At 38.7% G+C, this 13,129-nt stretch overlaps 1 protein-coding gene across 2 annotated transcripts; it reads right to left on the bottom strand.

Moving 5' to 3' along the window:
• Window positions 1–133: 133 nt before the first annotated feature.
• olfml2bb (olfactomedin-like 2Bb) lies at window positions 134–12,700 on the bottom strand. Of its 2 annotated transcripts, none has more exons than XM_044134132.1 (10): window positions 12,376–12,700; window positions 12,038–12,293; window positions 10,001–10,273; window positions 9,790–9,897; window positions 7,045–7,191; window positions 6,729–6,930; window positions 6,239–6,655; window positions 5,452–5,628; window positions 4,764–4,960; window positions 134–4,107 (listed from the first exon to the last, which is right to left on the bottom strand). In XM_044134132.1, exons 1-10 carry the CDS (start codon window positions 12,396–12,398, stop codon window positions 3,718–3,720), a joined length of 2,190 nt encoding a protein of 729 aa, XP_043990067.1. In that variant the 5' UTR covers window positions 12,399–12,700; the 3' UTR covers window positions 134–3,717. The 2 variants fall into 2 exon arrangements, with proteins under 2 accessions (XP_043990067.1, XP_043990068.1); XM_044134133.1 differs by having other exon boundaries at window positions 12,038–12,267; window positions 12,376–12,696.
• Between the last annotated feature and the right edge of the window lie 429 nt (window positions 12,701–13,129).

Below are 13,129 nucleotides of genomic sequence, written 5' to 3' on the forward strand. Positions count from 1 at the left end.
GTTTCCCCTCTCCTCAATTATTTTTTTTCATTCCTGCCCTCTGTGCTCACTCTCTTCTTGCTGCTTTCTAGTATTTCCTCTCAAACAGTACAGGGTCTCCATGGAAACTAAAAACATCACAACACAACTCAAAGCTTTCATCCTTAAATTTATAAAAATGCTGAAAACAATTACAATGCTTAAGTTTGACCAGGGCTTTCCCACACTGTATCCCAGGCAATTATTTGCTAAATTACTCCACAAATGCACACAAAATGGCATCATTTATTCCTTCAGGCCTCAGAAAAATACTATCCAATGTAAAGGTTTGTAAGCATCATCACTTTTGCTCGTCAAATTATGCCCACCACACACAAAAACGCAGAGTCGTTAAATTATTCAAACGCCTCTGAACGCATTTTGACTACTTACTAGATTTCTTTGTAGCTGATTAACACACATATGAATTTGAAAAGTGTGGCATGAATTTGTATTGACATCCCTTACTCAGCTTTTCCTTAAATAAAATCTAGTGCAACTTCAGAGGTCAAACTAGCAAAACAAAATGTCTCAGTACAAATTCATATAAGTGCAGCTGAAAAAGTCTCATTAATCTCATTTATCGAACAGATACATTCATTAAGAATCCAGCTCCATCAATACCCTGAGATAAGTCAAAATGTAAATTAAATGATGTCAGGATAACAGCCGAGAGTCAGTTCTGAATAGGATTATGCTGTTTAGATAAAAGATGGAAATCTTTTGTATTGTGTGTAGCACACATATGGAGGAAGGTGATTTAACTTTCTAAACCCCACTGGCACGGACACACAGCTGTTTCTAATGTTGAGCTGCATCTGTGGAACAAATCTGAACCAGAATCTGGAGAATCTGCTCCAAGTCTTTTTTTTTTCTCTAAATAATAATAAAAAAAACATTAACAAATTAATCGTTTCCCAGTGAGTCCTACATATCCATCAGAGACCTCATATACTTGTTTTTTTCTCAGTCAAAGAACCCAATGGTACTTTACAGTCAAAAGCCTCTTTTTTATATAACTTTACTCCTCAGTGACTGAAATCTTTTTCAAAGAAAAACCCCAAAATAATTTTTCATCTAAAAGTAATAAAACATGTTTTATGTTTGTATGATGTCTTTGCTTTCTGCCCTAAAGTCGCACCGACTTCCCTTTGAGTCGGGAGTTATTCAGGTCTAGTCTAGTTCATTCCCACACATTTCCTGTGACCTCTGACTTCTTAGCTTCCCACTCAGCCTTATTTTCCCCTGCCGTGATATAATTTCATTCTTTTCCTCTCCCTCCACGATTTCTCACTCTAAACCACCTCAGCCGCTCTTTGTCATTTTGCACAGTTAAATATAAATGACCTCCGAGTGACTGAGTGCATTTATGACCCGCATATCTTGATCCCCCATCATGTCGTTCCTTTTTTGCCTCCAACTGTTTTTCTTTTACTCTGTCCAAATTTAGCTCAGCGGCTCAAAGGGATACACATTTAAACACCACTGCTTTCTTTGTTGTAGGCCTGTGTGTGCGCTGCTATGCAGATGTTCTGTTTCTTTGATAGAATACCTTAAGTTTCTCATAGCGTGTGCAGATGTACATGTGTGGTCCTGCTGCTCTCATGAGGTGGAGAGCTAATAGTGAAGGGACAAGCAGTTTTACAGAACACACATACACGCTCCCATTGCGCTCAGCTCTAGGAGTCTGAATGAGCGTCTTTCTCCTGCATCCTGCTTGGTGGTCATTTACCGCACGCACTCACTCACTCACTCACTCGCTCGCTCGCAGACCACCACTGAAACATGAAGGTTACGTAACTCCTGAGGATTAAAAGGGCTTCAGTGGAACATTTCTGCAGGAATTCATGTGTTTGTACTTAACACGTGCATGCACGTTAGTCAGCCATTTTGAAGAATTATTTCCCCTCAGTCAGACACATAAAGTATTCGCAATTTCTTTTCCACATTTCGCCACATTGGAACTTCAAAATGTGTTTTGTTGGGATTTCATGTGATCAACTAACGCAACATGAATGTCAAGTTGTAGGAAAATGATTTATGATTTTAAAGTTGTTTTTTTTCCAAATAAAGATCTAAAAAGTGTCCCTTGTATTTGTGTCCCCCTAGTCCTCACTTGGTAGAAGCATCTGCCACCAAAATTACAGCTGGACCTCTTTTGGGGTATTTCTCTCAGCTTTGGACATCCAGAAAGAGAGCATCTGTGAATATTTGTTTTCGAATTACAGATAATGGGTTTAGGTGACTTTGATTAGGCCATTTTAACATATTTTGATCTAAACTATTCCAATGTAGCCCTATATGCTTACAGTTCCTTTCGTGCTGGAAAGTAAACCTCTAGTCTAGAGAATTATTTTGACTCCACATGTCTGAAGGTGCAAAAGGACAATGATGTTATCCATGAAGCCGATATAAACTCCTGCTGCTTCAAACACTTCCTTCTGGTCAATCACTCACATCCTTTTCAGTCCATTTCACATTAAAAGAGGAAGTTAGCCAAGTTGAACTGAGCCAGGCTGGAGGGGCGTACAGAGCCTGTTTGAATGATAAATGGCTACCCGTCACACTGTTTGAATCTACATGAGGCTTTCTAACACATAAATGGCCTGGTCTGTGCCCCGAGCACTCCCAGTCGGACGTACACCAGCATCTGGGCTTATTTTCCACTCTGGGATTCTTCCAGTGGCTCTGCTGCTTCCAGGAAAACTAAATCAGCTCCTAAAAATAATGTCCACAACAGGCCGGACAGGCATGCAGATGACGAACAAAGAAAAAGAAACAGATGAGGACTGGAAAAGAACAGGATATTTTTGGTCTGTTCAGACATTTATTATAAATTAACAAAGTAAAAAGTAAAACTTGCAGGTAATCAGTCGTGATTAACCTCGTCTTTACACTGGGTTGGCAAAGAAGTGGCGAAATTCAACAAATGCTATCTGTGATTTGGGTTTTTAAGGATTCATCAGTTTTTATGTTGGGGTAACACCCTTTATAAGTAACTTCATAAAACTTTATTCAGTCAGTTAAACTGAGAAAGCCAAAGCTCATAAACAAAAAACTACCAGATGTTATGGGGCTATATCTAGTCTTTAGGACTGGCTCGTTTCTGCATGAAGGTGGATAGTCAGGCGTAGAAAATCTGCTGTCTTACGGTTTAACTTTAGACAATAACTAACTTTGAAGGTTTCCTGGAGGATTTTACAAGCTGCTGCAAAGTGGAAAACCATTTATAGCTAACTTCACAGGGTTATCACTGACAAACCCTTGTGGGACAAGCCAGAAAGCAGATGTTTTTAATCTGGAATCAGCTTCTACATGACTATTCTATGGCTTTGACTACAGAAAAAAAATCAATCTGTATTGTTTTTAAAAGTTTCTCAATGCTTTATTCACTCTTCTTTAGATACACTTCTAAATTCTCTGTAGTTGTTGTGATATCTTGATATTTAAGGGGTCATGCATGCTTAGTTTCTCAGTAAGTTTTTAAAGACTGGACGTTTCTGAGTGGCAGATCCACAAAGGCTGAGATAAATCATAGGGATAGCTTGTTTTTTAAAATTCTGAGCAAATGTTACACTGCTGATTGCAGCAGAGTAATGTCAGCTGGCTGATCTACAGTCATTAAACAAAACACAGGAGAATTGAATCTTGTGTTAGTAGCTTATTTCTTCTGTCTGCTAAGGCTGACCTCCTGTCGAACTAATAAGCGAAGATGACATCATAATTCATCTGATGTCCATCATCCCATGCATACAGCTTTTTGTCTAGTGGGTTGTAGGACACCTGGGAAGTGTGTGTATACATGTTTGTGAACGCCAGGCTCGGCACGGTGTGTGTGAGCGTGTGCGTGTCGAAGGCGTATGTCACGTTGGCGTAGCGACGCTCCATGCTATCCACTCCGTAAAGCACGCCACAAACCAGGAAGGTGTTGCCGTAGCGGCCGCGTCGGAGGCCCGTGCGGAAGGTGTGGATGGGCTGCAGGTCTCTGTGATGGAGCTGGATGAGGAGAATTACTTCCTGGTGGAAACCCTCCGTGTCCAGAGCGGGATAGAGCAGCCAGAGGCCGGACTCATCCACAGCAAACTCCACCTGGAAAATCAAATGGGCCGTAAATTACTGAGGACTAAAAACATGCAGTAAAGAAGGCTAATAATTTGATTTATTGATGCATTTTCTCTCAATTTTAGCAGGTCTGCGCCAATAACAACAGATAGATTTTAACTTGCCCTGTGCTCTTTAGCATTATTGAACTGCATGTCACTAAATCTAGTTGAGTGTCGCATTTGAATCCATTTAGGTTCTAAATGTTGAATTCACTCCTCCAACTTAAACTTGGAGAAGTTTAAGTTGGAGGAGTTAAGAACTGGAAATTTGAACCTATACACTCACCCTATGTCATCAGCACACAGACAAGACGATAAGAGATGCTTTAGTGCTTCATTGTCAGAGCTAGGAAGAGCATACACATGTTTTTATATCTATGATATAATGTGGCCCGAAAATCAAGCTGTGAAGAATCCTACATGGAGTCGTCGTTCTACTATTCATTCAATAAAAACAATGGGATCATGTTATACATTTAGCTTTAAATTTTTGAATGAATACTCTGCAAATAATGAGCAATTCTGTTAAAATGTGGTATTTTCCCCTCAAGGATACTATATGATATAGTAGAACCTTTATACAACTATTTGATACTATACTTTTCAGTGATCCTGATTCATCTGACATCAGCTCAGGCTTACTTCAGTCTGAGTCCTGTGAGTTTGCTCCTCCAGGATGGCGTCATGAAGCGTTGTCCAGGCAGACACGTATCTGCGTCTCAGGTCGAATCTGATCACATCCCTGCTAAACGCCCGGTTGTAGAAGAAAGCGCCATTAAACACGACATGGCCCGTTCCGGTGAAATCGTAGGGCAGCTTGTACGTATTACTGGGCTGGCCTGAGCACAAACGGTAAAAACACAATTCAGGAAGTTCATGGCACTTTATAAAATCGTCAATCATTTATAGAAATCATTCAGAACATGCAAACTAGACATATTTTGCTTAGAGATGACATTCCAAGCATTCTAGAAACGTTTCTCCAATTTAAACTTTTATTTCTGCCAATGTTTCTGATTTCACAGATAAATAACCACTTGATAATCTCCTAAAGATTTTATATTTATCAAACACAAATTCTAGAAAAATACATTCATTTTCTCGTTTTTTGCAACAGTATAGGAGAATTAAACAGGCTTTCTGTGATCAATCATTAATTATCTATATTAGGAGCAGAGACAGTAGCACCATGTCAGAGACACTTAATAATTAGTGTTGACGTTTTAATTGGTATTTAGCATCTTATGTTGCTAAATACATAATTAGTAGAATTATGTTGTAATAAATGCTTATTAAATTGACTCTTAGAGGTTTTTGGTCTTCCAGATACCTGATTTAAAAGTGTCCATGTCTCTAAACTCCAGCAGGCTGTTGCCATAGTGACCGTTGGTCAGGTAGATGACCTTGCCGTGGCCACGGGCGTCTTTCATCCAGGCTCCGTCACTGAGACCGTAAGAGGTCTGCTGGGCCGGTTCGGAGATGCTCGCTACTGTGTCCTTACAAACACCTGACAGGCAGCAAAGAAAAAGAAGAGGGTTTAAAATGTTACGGTTTCAAAATCATTAAAATATTTCGTCATATTGTTGCTACAGTCCTTTTGTCCTTTACTCTGTGCTCATCAACTGGCTGCATACATTCATAAAAGACTAATTTAATCATTTTCAGGAATATTTCCACTCAAGAAAAACACAGTCAAGGACACAGTCAATCTGTCATTAATATTAAGGTACAGCTGCCTTTAAAGCTCCATTGCTTGGCAAAAAGTTTTTAAACTAACCACTTAAAAACAATATGTACATTTTTTAACCCATGTTGGAAAACTTCTGGTAAAGAATGTTGCAGGCAAAATGTATGCAACTTAAAAAATATATTATTTTAGCAGCAGAAGAAACAATTATTGATTTTTCTATGTTCTATGCATCTTTGTTTTAATTTTTTTAACATCAGGATGTTAAAATTACCCAAGGTTATCATACCTTAAGAAAATCACGCCTTGTTGATACTGTATCACGTGTCATAACTTTGACTTTCTCCCAAGCATCAAAATTTGCCCACTGTTAGACTTCTGACTTTAGTCTACACCATCACAAAATCAAAAGCTTCGGGTTTAACTCTACCTGGCTTTTTCGTGGCCTTTGGTTGGTCAGCGGGGTTCTCCGTCCAGCTGAGGCGGCTTTTGGGTCTTGGTTGTGGCGTGGTGGGGTTTGCTTCACCCGGTGGACGGATATTGGTATCTGTGGGGTGTGGGGTGACAGGTGTGGTGGAGGGAAAATCTCTGTTCTTGGCTTGAAGATTGGGTTTCATTAGTTGTGGAGTTGTAGGGTTGATTTGCTCGGTCACTCTGATGGTTGCAGGAGTTGACCTTGTTGTTGGCTTGCTGGTTGTTGAGGAAGCTTTTGGCTGACGAGTGGGGGAAGTGTTGTTCAGGCCCTTGTGGTTTGGCTTCAGAGGAAGTGACGGTTCAGGATTTTTGGTAACAGTTGGCAGCTTGTCAATTTTCAGCAAATCCTCTGCAGCCTTAGGGATTAAGAATACTAAGAGACAAAGAACAAATTACAGGACTGCTTCCCGAAAATGATAGTGGTGCACTTCTACCATTACACTTACCGTTCTTTCCTCTTCCTTTCTTCTGGTCCTCGTCTTCCTCCTCTTTGTAGTTGTCTTCATCTGCCTTGTAGAAGGTCACTCCTCTAATGAACACAGTGTTCTTGTCTTTGACAGAAGCTCTGGATTCTGTCTCATTCTTGGTTAGCTGCTGTTGTATCCGACCATCTTGCTGTTGGTTCTTTATTTGACTTTCAAAATTCTTCTGCAAGATAAAGTGCGGACTAAACGTTTTTGACTTTTCAGCCACAAAAATAAGACTCTTCACAAAGATGTTTGTTACTTAGATTCTGATTTGATTGACTTTTTTTTTTTTTACCTGCTTTTGGCTGCCGGCAGCTGCTCCAGGTTGCTCTGATTCACTGGTTTTCTTTTTCTTCAGCTGAACCTTCTTGTCTTTGTCCTTATTTTTCTCCTTTATGCGCTCTTTCTCTTTTGTTCTTTCAGTGAAATTCCTTGTAAAAACCTGGGGTGTGCAAACAAATTCACTGAAAACGTGAATCCTAATTTAAAGGATTCCACAAGTTCTGAACATCTCAAGTTTTCAGGCAGTTTGCTCCAGAACTGAGGAGCATCGCCACAAAAGTACTGAATCGCTTTCTCTAATTCTGGACTTGGAAACACTGAGTCAGCGTGTCTCTGATGATCTAAGCGCTCTACAAGGTTCATGTTTGACAAGTTATTCAGAAATTTAGTAAGTCTCAACACCCATCAGTGCTTTATTGACAATTTGCACCATTTTTTTTTTAAAACGATGATGGTAAACTAACTGAGTAAGAGACTTTACATGGTTGTTAAAGTTTAAATAATAGCAGGCTGAGAACAGACCCTTGAGGAACTTATTTTTATTTGCCAAATTGGATTTGAACCAGTTTAGCACATTATAAGACATTTTCACCCTTCGTTCCAGTTTACCAATCTGTATTTTTTTGATCTACAGAGTAAAATGAAGCAAGTGACTGAAATTAAGAAGTTTTAAACCCATCACTATTAAGATGTACATCATTCAAAACATGTATAATGCTGGATGCAGCCTGACTCAAAAGAACTCAAGATATTGTTTTGAATAAACGGTTAAATTTATTCACGGACTGCATTTTCAAAGATCTTCACCAAAAATGTAAGATTGGATCTGGGGTCTGTTATTATTATTTATTCATCTAGATTTGATTTCTTTAAGAGATTTGATCAATGCTTGTGGGAAATGACCAGATTAAAGGGAAACGATTTAATATCTGCAATATTTCAAGGCGAGCACACCTTGGAACTTCTTTTAAAACCTGGTCGGCATCGCATCAAGGCAGGTGTGGATTTTAGGTTATGAACTGTTTCTGTCAAAAGGTATATAAATTAGCTTGTTCAACCCTTTTTAATGCTGTAATGGTTCCGGAGGCATCATAGGAAACTTCACCAGGCTGTCAGACGTGCAATCTCTGACCGTTTGCTCTCAAAAACATTCATATGCTAAATCATAAAACTGACTAAGACATGCAAGAAAACAATTATGTGATCCTGATTTATCAATTTTGGTTTCCAAGCCAAACCTTGCTGATTCATACCTATTAAACATTTATTAGTCATTTAAATTAATGTCCTTTGAGCCTTTAAATGTTTCAGCTCTATTCTGCTATTTCTAAAGCTAGATAAAAATGACAAAAATCATTGTTGTAAATATGTCTGATATGCTCTTTACTCTTGCGTTATACATGAATATATTAAATACAATTGCTCATCTATTTATTTGTTGCTCTGCTATTTCTTTATATTCTTTTACTTACAACAAATTTTAAGGGAATTAGTCCCTGAATGGGATGTTTTGTGTCTGAGCTGGAGCAAATGGACTGATTGTTTCAACTGCTTGTGTGAAAAACACAAACTAACAAAAACACAGTGGGGTGTTCCACCAGGAAAATGATCCAAAAACACATCAAAACTGGTTTTGGAGAGGATAAAGCAGGCTCACATTAACCTCCTGGAATTGCCTCAACCTCAACCCCATTGAAAATTTGTGGACTGTGCTTTAAAGCTGGGCCTGTGCCAGGAGCCAACCAAGTTACATGAACGCTGCCAATTCTGCCTAAAAAGGTTGGAAAAAATATCCAGGCAGAATTATGCCAAAAGCTTGCTGATGGCAACAAAAAGCCTTTGAGATCTCTGCAACTTGCTTTGGAACATTTAATTAAATGAATAAATTTTACATTAAATATATAATTCTGAACCGAGGTTGATTGCAAACAGACCGCATTTTAGACCAATAATTATTTTATAAAACGTTTTGACATTTATAGTGTCGTATAATAATTTCGCCCAGGGAAAAAAAGGTTAGAATTAATTAGTACAAGCCTGTAATGTCTACGACGACATGTTTTATTTTGATAGAACCTTATTAAAAAGGCTGTAAAAAGGCTTTTCAATAAGAAGACAAAATTTTAAGAGGGAAATTTTCGTCCCTTGAAAGTTTCATGGCTGTGAAATGTTTTGTACATGTAGGTTATTTTAGTTTGTTTTGTTCAGTTTTTTTTTCTTTGGCAAAAAAATCCAACAAACTGATTGTGATGATAGCGTGTTATATGTCCTCTGAGGAAAGATGAATTTAATCCATTTTGTGATAGGAAATTCTGGCTTTTGATCTGATAAAAGCCTATATTATAGTCTATATTATGGTTGCAACTAACAATTATTTTAGAAATCAATTATTCTGTTGATTATCCTGATGATTAATCAATTAATCATAGAAAACTGGTACCTTATGCAGATTTTTCATTTAAATAAGAAAATAAATATTTCATTACCTAAAATGCAACAACATGGCATTCCTCCAAAGTATGTTTGAAAAGCAAAAGGGTCTTGATAGTTTTTTTTTTTTTTTTTTTTTTGGCAAAGCTAAAATTTCACAACGTTATTGTCTATATTTTGTTGTAAAGTTTTGGCTCAGTATGTTGTTCTTTCAGAAACTGGCCCCTTTTTTTAAGTCTGTAGACTCTAGTTAACAATTCGTCAATGAGTATTTCAATAATCGATTGAACTGATTAATTGTTTCCATGTACGGTCTGAGTTCACTCACCTTCTCCAGGCTGTCCACCCTGGCCAGCAGTTTGCTAGTGACAGAGTTGAGCTTTAACAAGTCCATTCCATACAGAGAGCCTTCTAATAAATCAATGATGGTTGCCAGCTTGGAAAAGACAAACACAAGACTAAATGTCAGAAGAAAGTATTGTTTACAGAAAACATCCTCATCCCTGACCAGTTACCAAAAGCCAGTTTTCAGTTTCTACCTTGATGTCATCTTTGCTTGCCTCCTGTAACTTTTTGAACCTGTACTCTCCCTCGCAGGGGTTGACGGCTGAAGGAGGAGCCATGCACACACACTTCTTGCAGTCTGTCCCCTTGGTGATTGTTTCCACAGTGTAAAAGTCCTGGGAGAGCGATGCTGGATCGCTGTCATGAATGCGGCTGCAGTCAGAGCGTTTGACTGGTCGAACCACACAGCGACACATGCAGTCGGACCCAGACGACTCTGTTTTAACTTTGTCATAGTCTCCAAGCAGCTGAAAGAGAAGAACGGGGATTTTTTTTTCAGGATTTCCTTTCTGCTCCAGACAGTCGGCATAAAGTGGAAACACCCATCTGTTAGTTTGTGCAACATAATCAGAAATTTTTTATTTTTTTTTAAATCACCATTCGTCAAAATATAAAGCAAAGAGAAGGATGATTGATGGTGTGCAGCTGCTGCAGAGATGAGCCTCTTGTGAAAAGATAGCTACAACCGTTTACAAACAGACAGTTTTTTTGGTTTGGAGCTCCTACAGCTGGAAAGATGTTACATAACCAGCTGCCAGATGGATGCAGACGCTTACCATAATGTGAGCACACACACAAACACCCACGCGCACACACACACACACACAAAAGTCTGGTGTTTCCTATGATTTAAACTAAGGTTTAGATTTTGATTAAAGGACTGATAAAATGCTGACCTATTTTGCAAGTGAGATGTGATGAGAGTACAAATGTCCCAAAATCCAGTTTTGAACATGAAACTGGAAAACTAAAGCTTATATCCTGAATGCACAAGTGCTTTTGTTGTCTCCTGTGGCTTTTGTGTGATGAAGTAAATGGAAAGTTTTGCAAAAGTTACACAAAACCTTCAGCAAGAAATTGCTCGTTACATAAGATTGATAGTAAACTGATTCAGTGAAGAAAGAAAAAACAAACCATAGCTTGTGGTTCCAACTATATATAAACTCCTATTTTTATGGTCTACCCTTTTGAACTAGCATGGCTCAAGATAACCTTAAGCTCACCTCATATTGAATATAACTTGCATGTGCTATAAAATAAAGTTTAAACATGTATCTCTTTATTAATTTTCCAAATGGATCTTGGTCTGGACTTTGACTGGATCATTATAGCACCTAAATATGCTCCTAACTAAGTAAAAAGTGTCAAACTCTAGTCTCTGATGACCAGTGTCCTGCAACCTTTAGCTGTGACTGTGCTTCAACACACCTGAATCTAACATTGAACCATTAGTAGACATTTCTTGAAGTTGTATTGGGTCAGGGACACATCTAAAGTTAGTAGGACACCCGTCCTTCGGGACTGGAGTTCGACACCCCTGATCTAAACTAGCCCTCTGTGACGTTGGATGTATGTTTGGAGTGTTTTCCTCACACACAGCATTTGCATGCAGACCAAAGAGTACAGAATTAATATTCATTTTCTCTGACCAGATCACCTTCCGTCAACTGTTTTATTGTACCTCTTATGTGGCTTGTGGCAAATTTAGCACACCTCCATAAAGATCGGATGCTGGCTTACAGCTAGCATGCCGTCAGATTCTCCCACCTGAGCTGTGGACTTCTCCAACTCCTCCAGAGTTACAGTGATTCTCTTTGCAGCTTTTCTGATTACTGCTCTCTTTGCCCACCCAATCAGTTCAGGTGGGTTACCACATCTTGGTGGGTTCAGTGTCAGATGATGAACTGAGCAGTGTTAGATTCTAAATGTGAGACCTAAAGCTAATTCATCCTCAACCTTTGTTGTCTGTTCTTGATCTTGATGCTCTGGGGTAATCTGTCTGTAAATTAGCTGACTTATAAAGTCAGCTAGCTCAACTGCATTAATTTACAGTAGTGTTGTCGGAGTAAAAGGGGTAAACTATGCTGTAAGCGTTTAAATTGTAGAAAAAAAAGGCTTAAGACGTCTTAAGTACTAGTTTGAGTTGATAAGTCACATAAAATCCTAATGAAATGCATTAAATTGAGTTTATAACAACAATAAAATTGGCTATTCACGCATTAAACACTGACCTGGCTTATTATATTCTCCTGGTTGTCCAGCTCATCCTCCAGAGGTGCATTGGTGGGCTGCAGACTCCCAGCTGGAGCGTCTCTCTGCTCTCTGTCCTCAGCTCTCCCCGTGGACGGAGCGCCTATGTCCGGCTTACCGAGCTCCTTGGGTCCAGTCAAATTCAACTTCTCCCGGTCCTGACTTGCATCCGCCGCCAGACCGTCGAGTCCGCGCACAGCACAGCAAAAAACTAACACAGAGAGAATGCGCCACATTCTCCACATAAACAGCACTGTGTGGTTACTATTTCCAGGTAATTATCAGGTAAATACTGCCAAAACAGCCGAGCGACTCTTACCTGTCTGAAAGCAATAAACACATTAATATAAGCGCGTGCGTTAACTCTTTAAAGTTTATCGGAAATACAATTTGGTTTCCAAAAAAGTGGGGTTTAAAGTGTCTTTAAATAGTCATTTTAGACTGACTATTTAGTCAGTCTAAAACCCACTAATAAAACACACTAAAACTGATCTAGAAAAGCAACTTATAAAGTTAGGCCTTGATTAACTGTAATATAATAATGAAATTAATTCTAAATCTGTTTTTTGCGGCGTCCCGTCAGTAAAATAAACTGCCTAGGGCGGTCCACACGGTACTGACTGCGCAGGAGAGAGGATCCAGATTGGACTTTTCAGATGGAACACTAAGCAAATTTTGCCAGCCAATCAAAACAACTCTGTCATTTCCTAGACAACCAACAGAGATTCTGATTGGTCAGATGCGAGGAAGCGCACCTATTGAAAATACATATTCCTGAAAGCCTTCTTTTTAAACCTTTCCTTTCTCGAACAAGACCCAAACTCATTCAAACGAAAAAACATATTATCATGTACCTTATCAGAAATATAAAAGATCAAAATATAAAACTTATAATCGATTTGGGTACTACAAGTCATATAAAAGCTCGTATAAGTCATATAAAACCAGTTCGTTGTGAAGTAAAAAACTAAAATAGGTGGAGAAAATCTTTTTAAATATTTCATTTCAGCATATTTTCCACAGTTAATGTGACACACATCCTGTAAAAATTGAATAAAACAACCTTTTAGGGA

This window comes from Gambusia affinis, linkage group LG12 (assembly GCF_019740435.1).
Source record: "Gambusia affinis linkage group LG12, SWU_Gaff_1.0, whole genome shotgun sequence".
Lineage (NCBI taxonomy): Eukaryota > Metazoa > Chordata > Actinopteri > Cyprinodontiformes > Poeciliidae > Gambusia > Gambusia affinis.

What these genes read in the sequence shown, in the direction of transcription:
- olfml2bb (XM_044134132.1), bottom strand. Translation starts at nt 12,398, where the DNA reads ATGTGTTTATTGCTTTCAGACAG. An exon ending in GGGTGGACAGCCTGGAGAAG is followed by an intron (nt 7,192 to 9,789) that starts GTGAGTGAACTC and finishes TGCACACCCCAG; the next exon opens with GTTTTTACAAGGAATTTCAC. An exon ending in GAAAGGAAGAGGAAAGAACG is followed by an intron (nt 6,656 to 6,728) that starts GTAAGTGTAATG and finishes TTTGTCTCTTAG; the next exon opens with TATTCTTAATCCCTAAGGCT.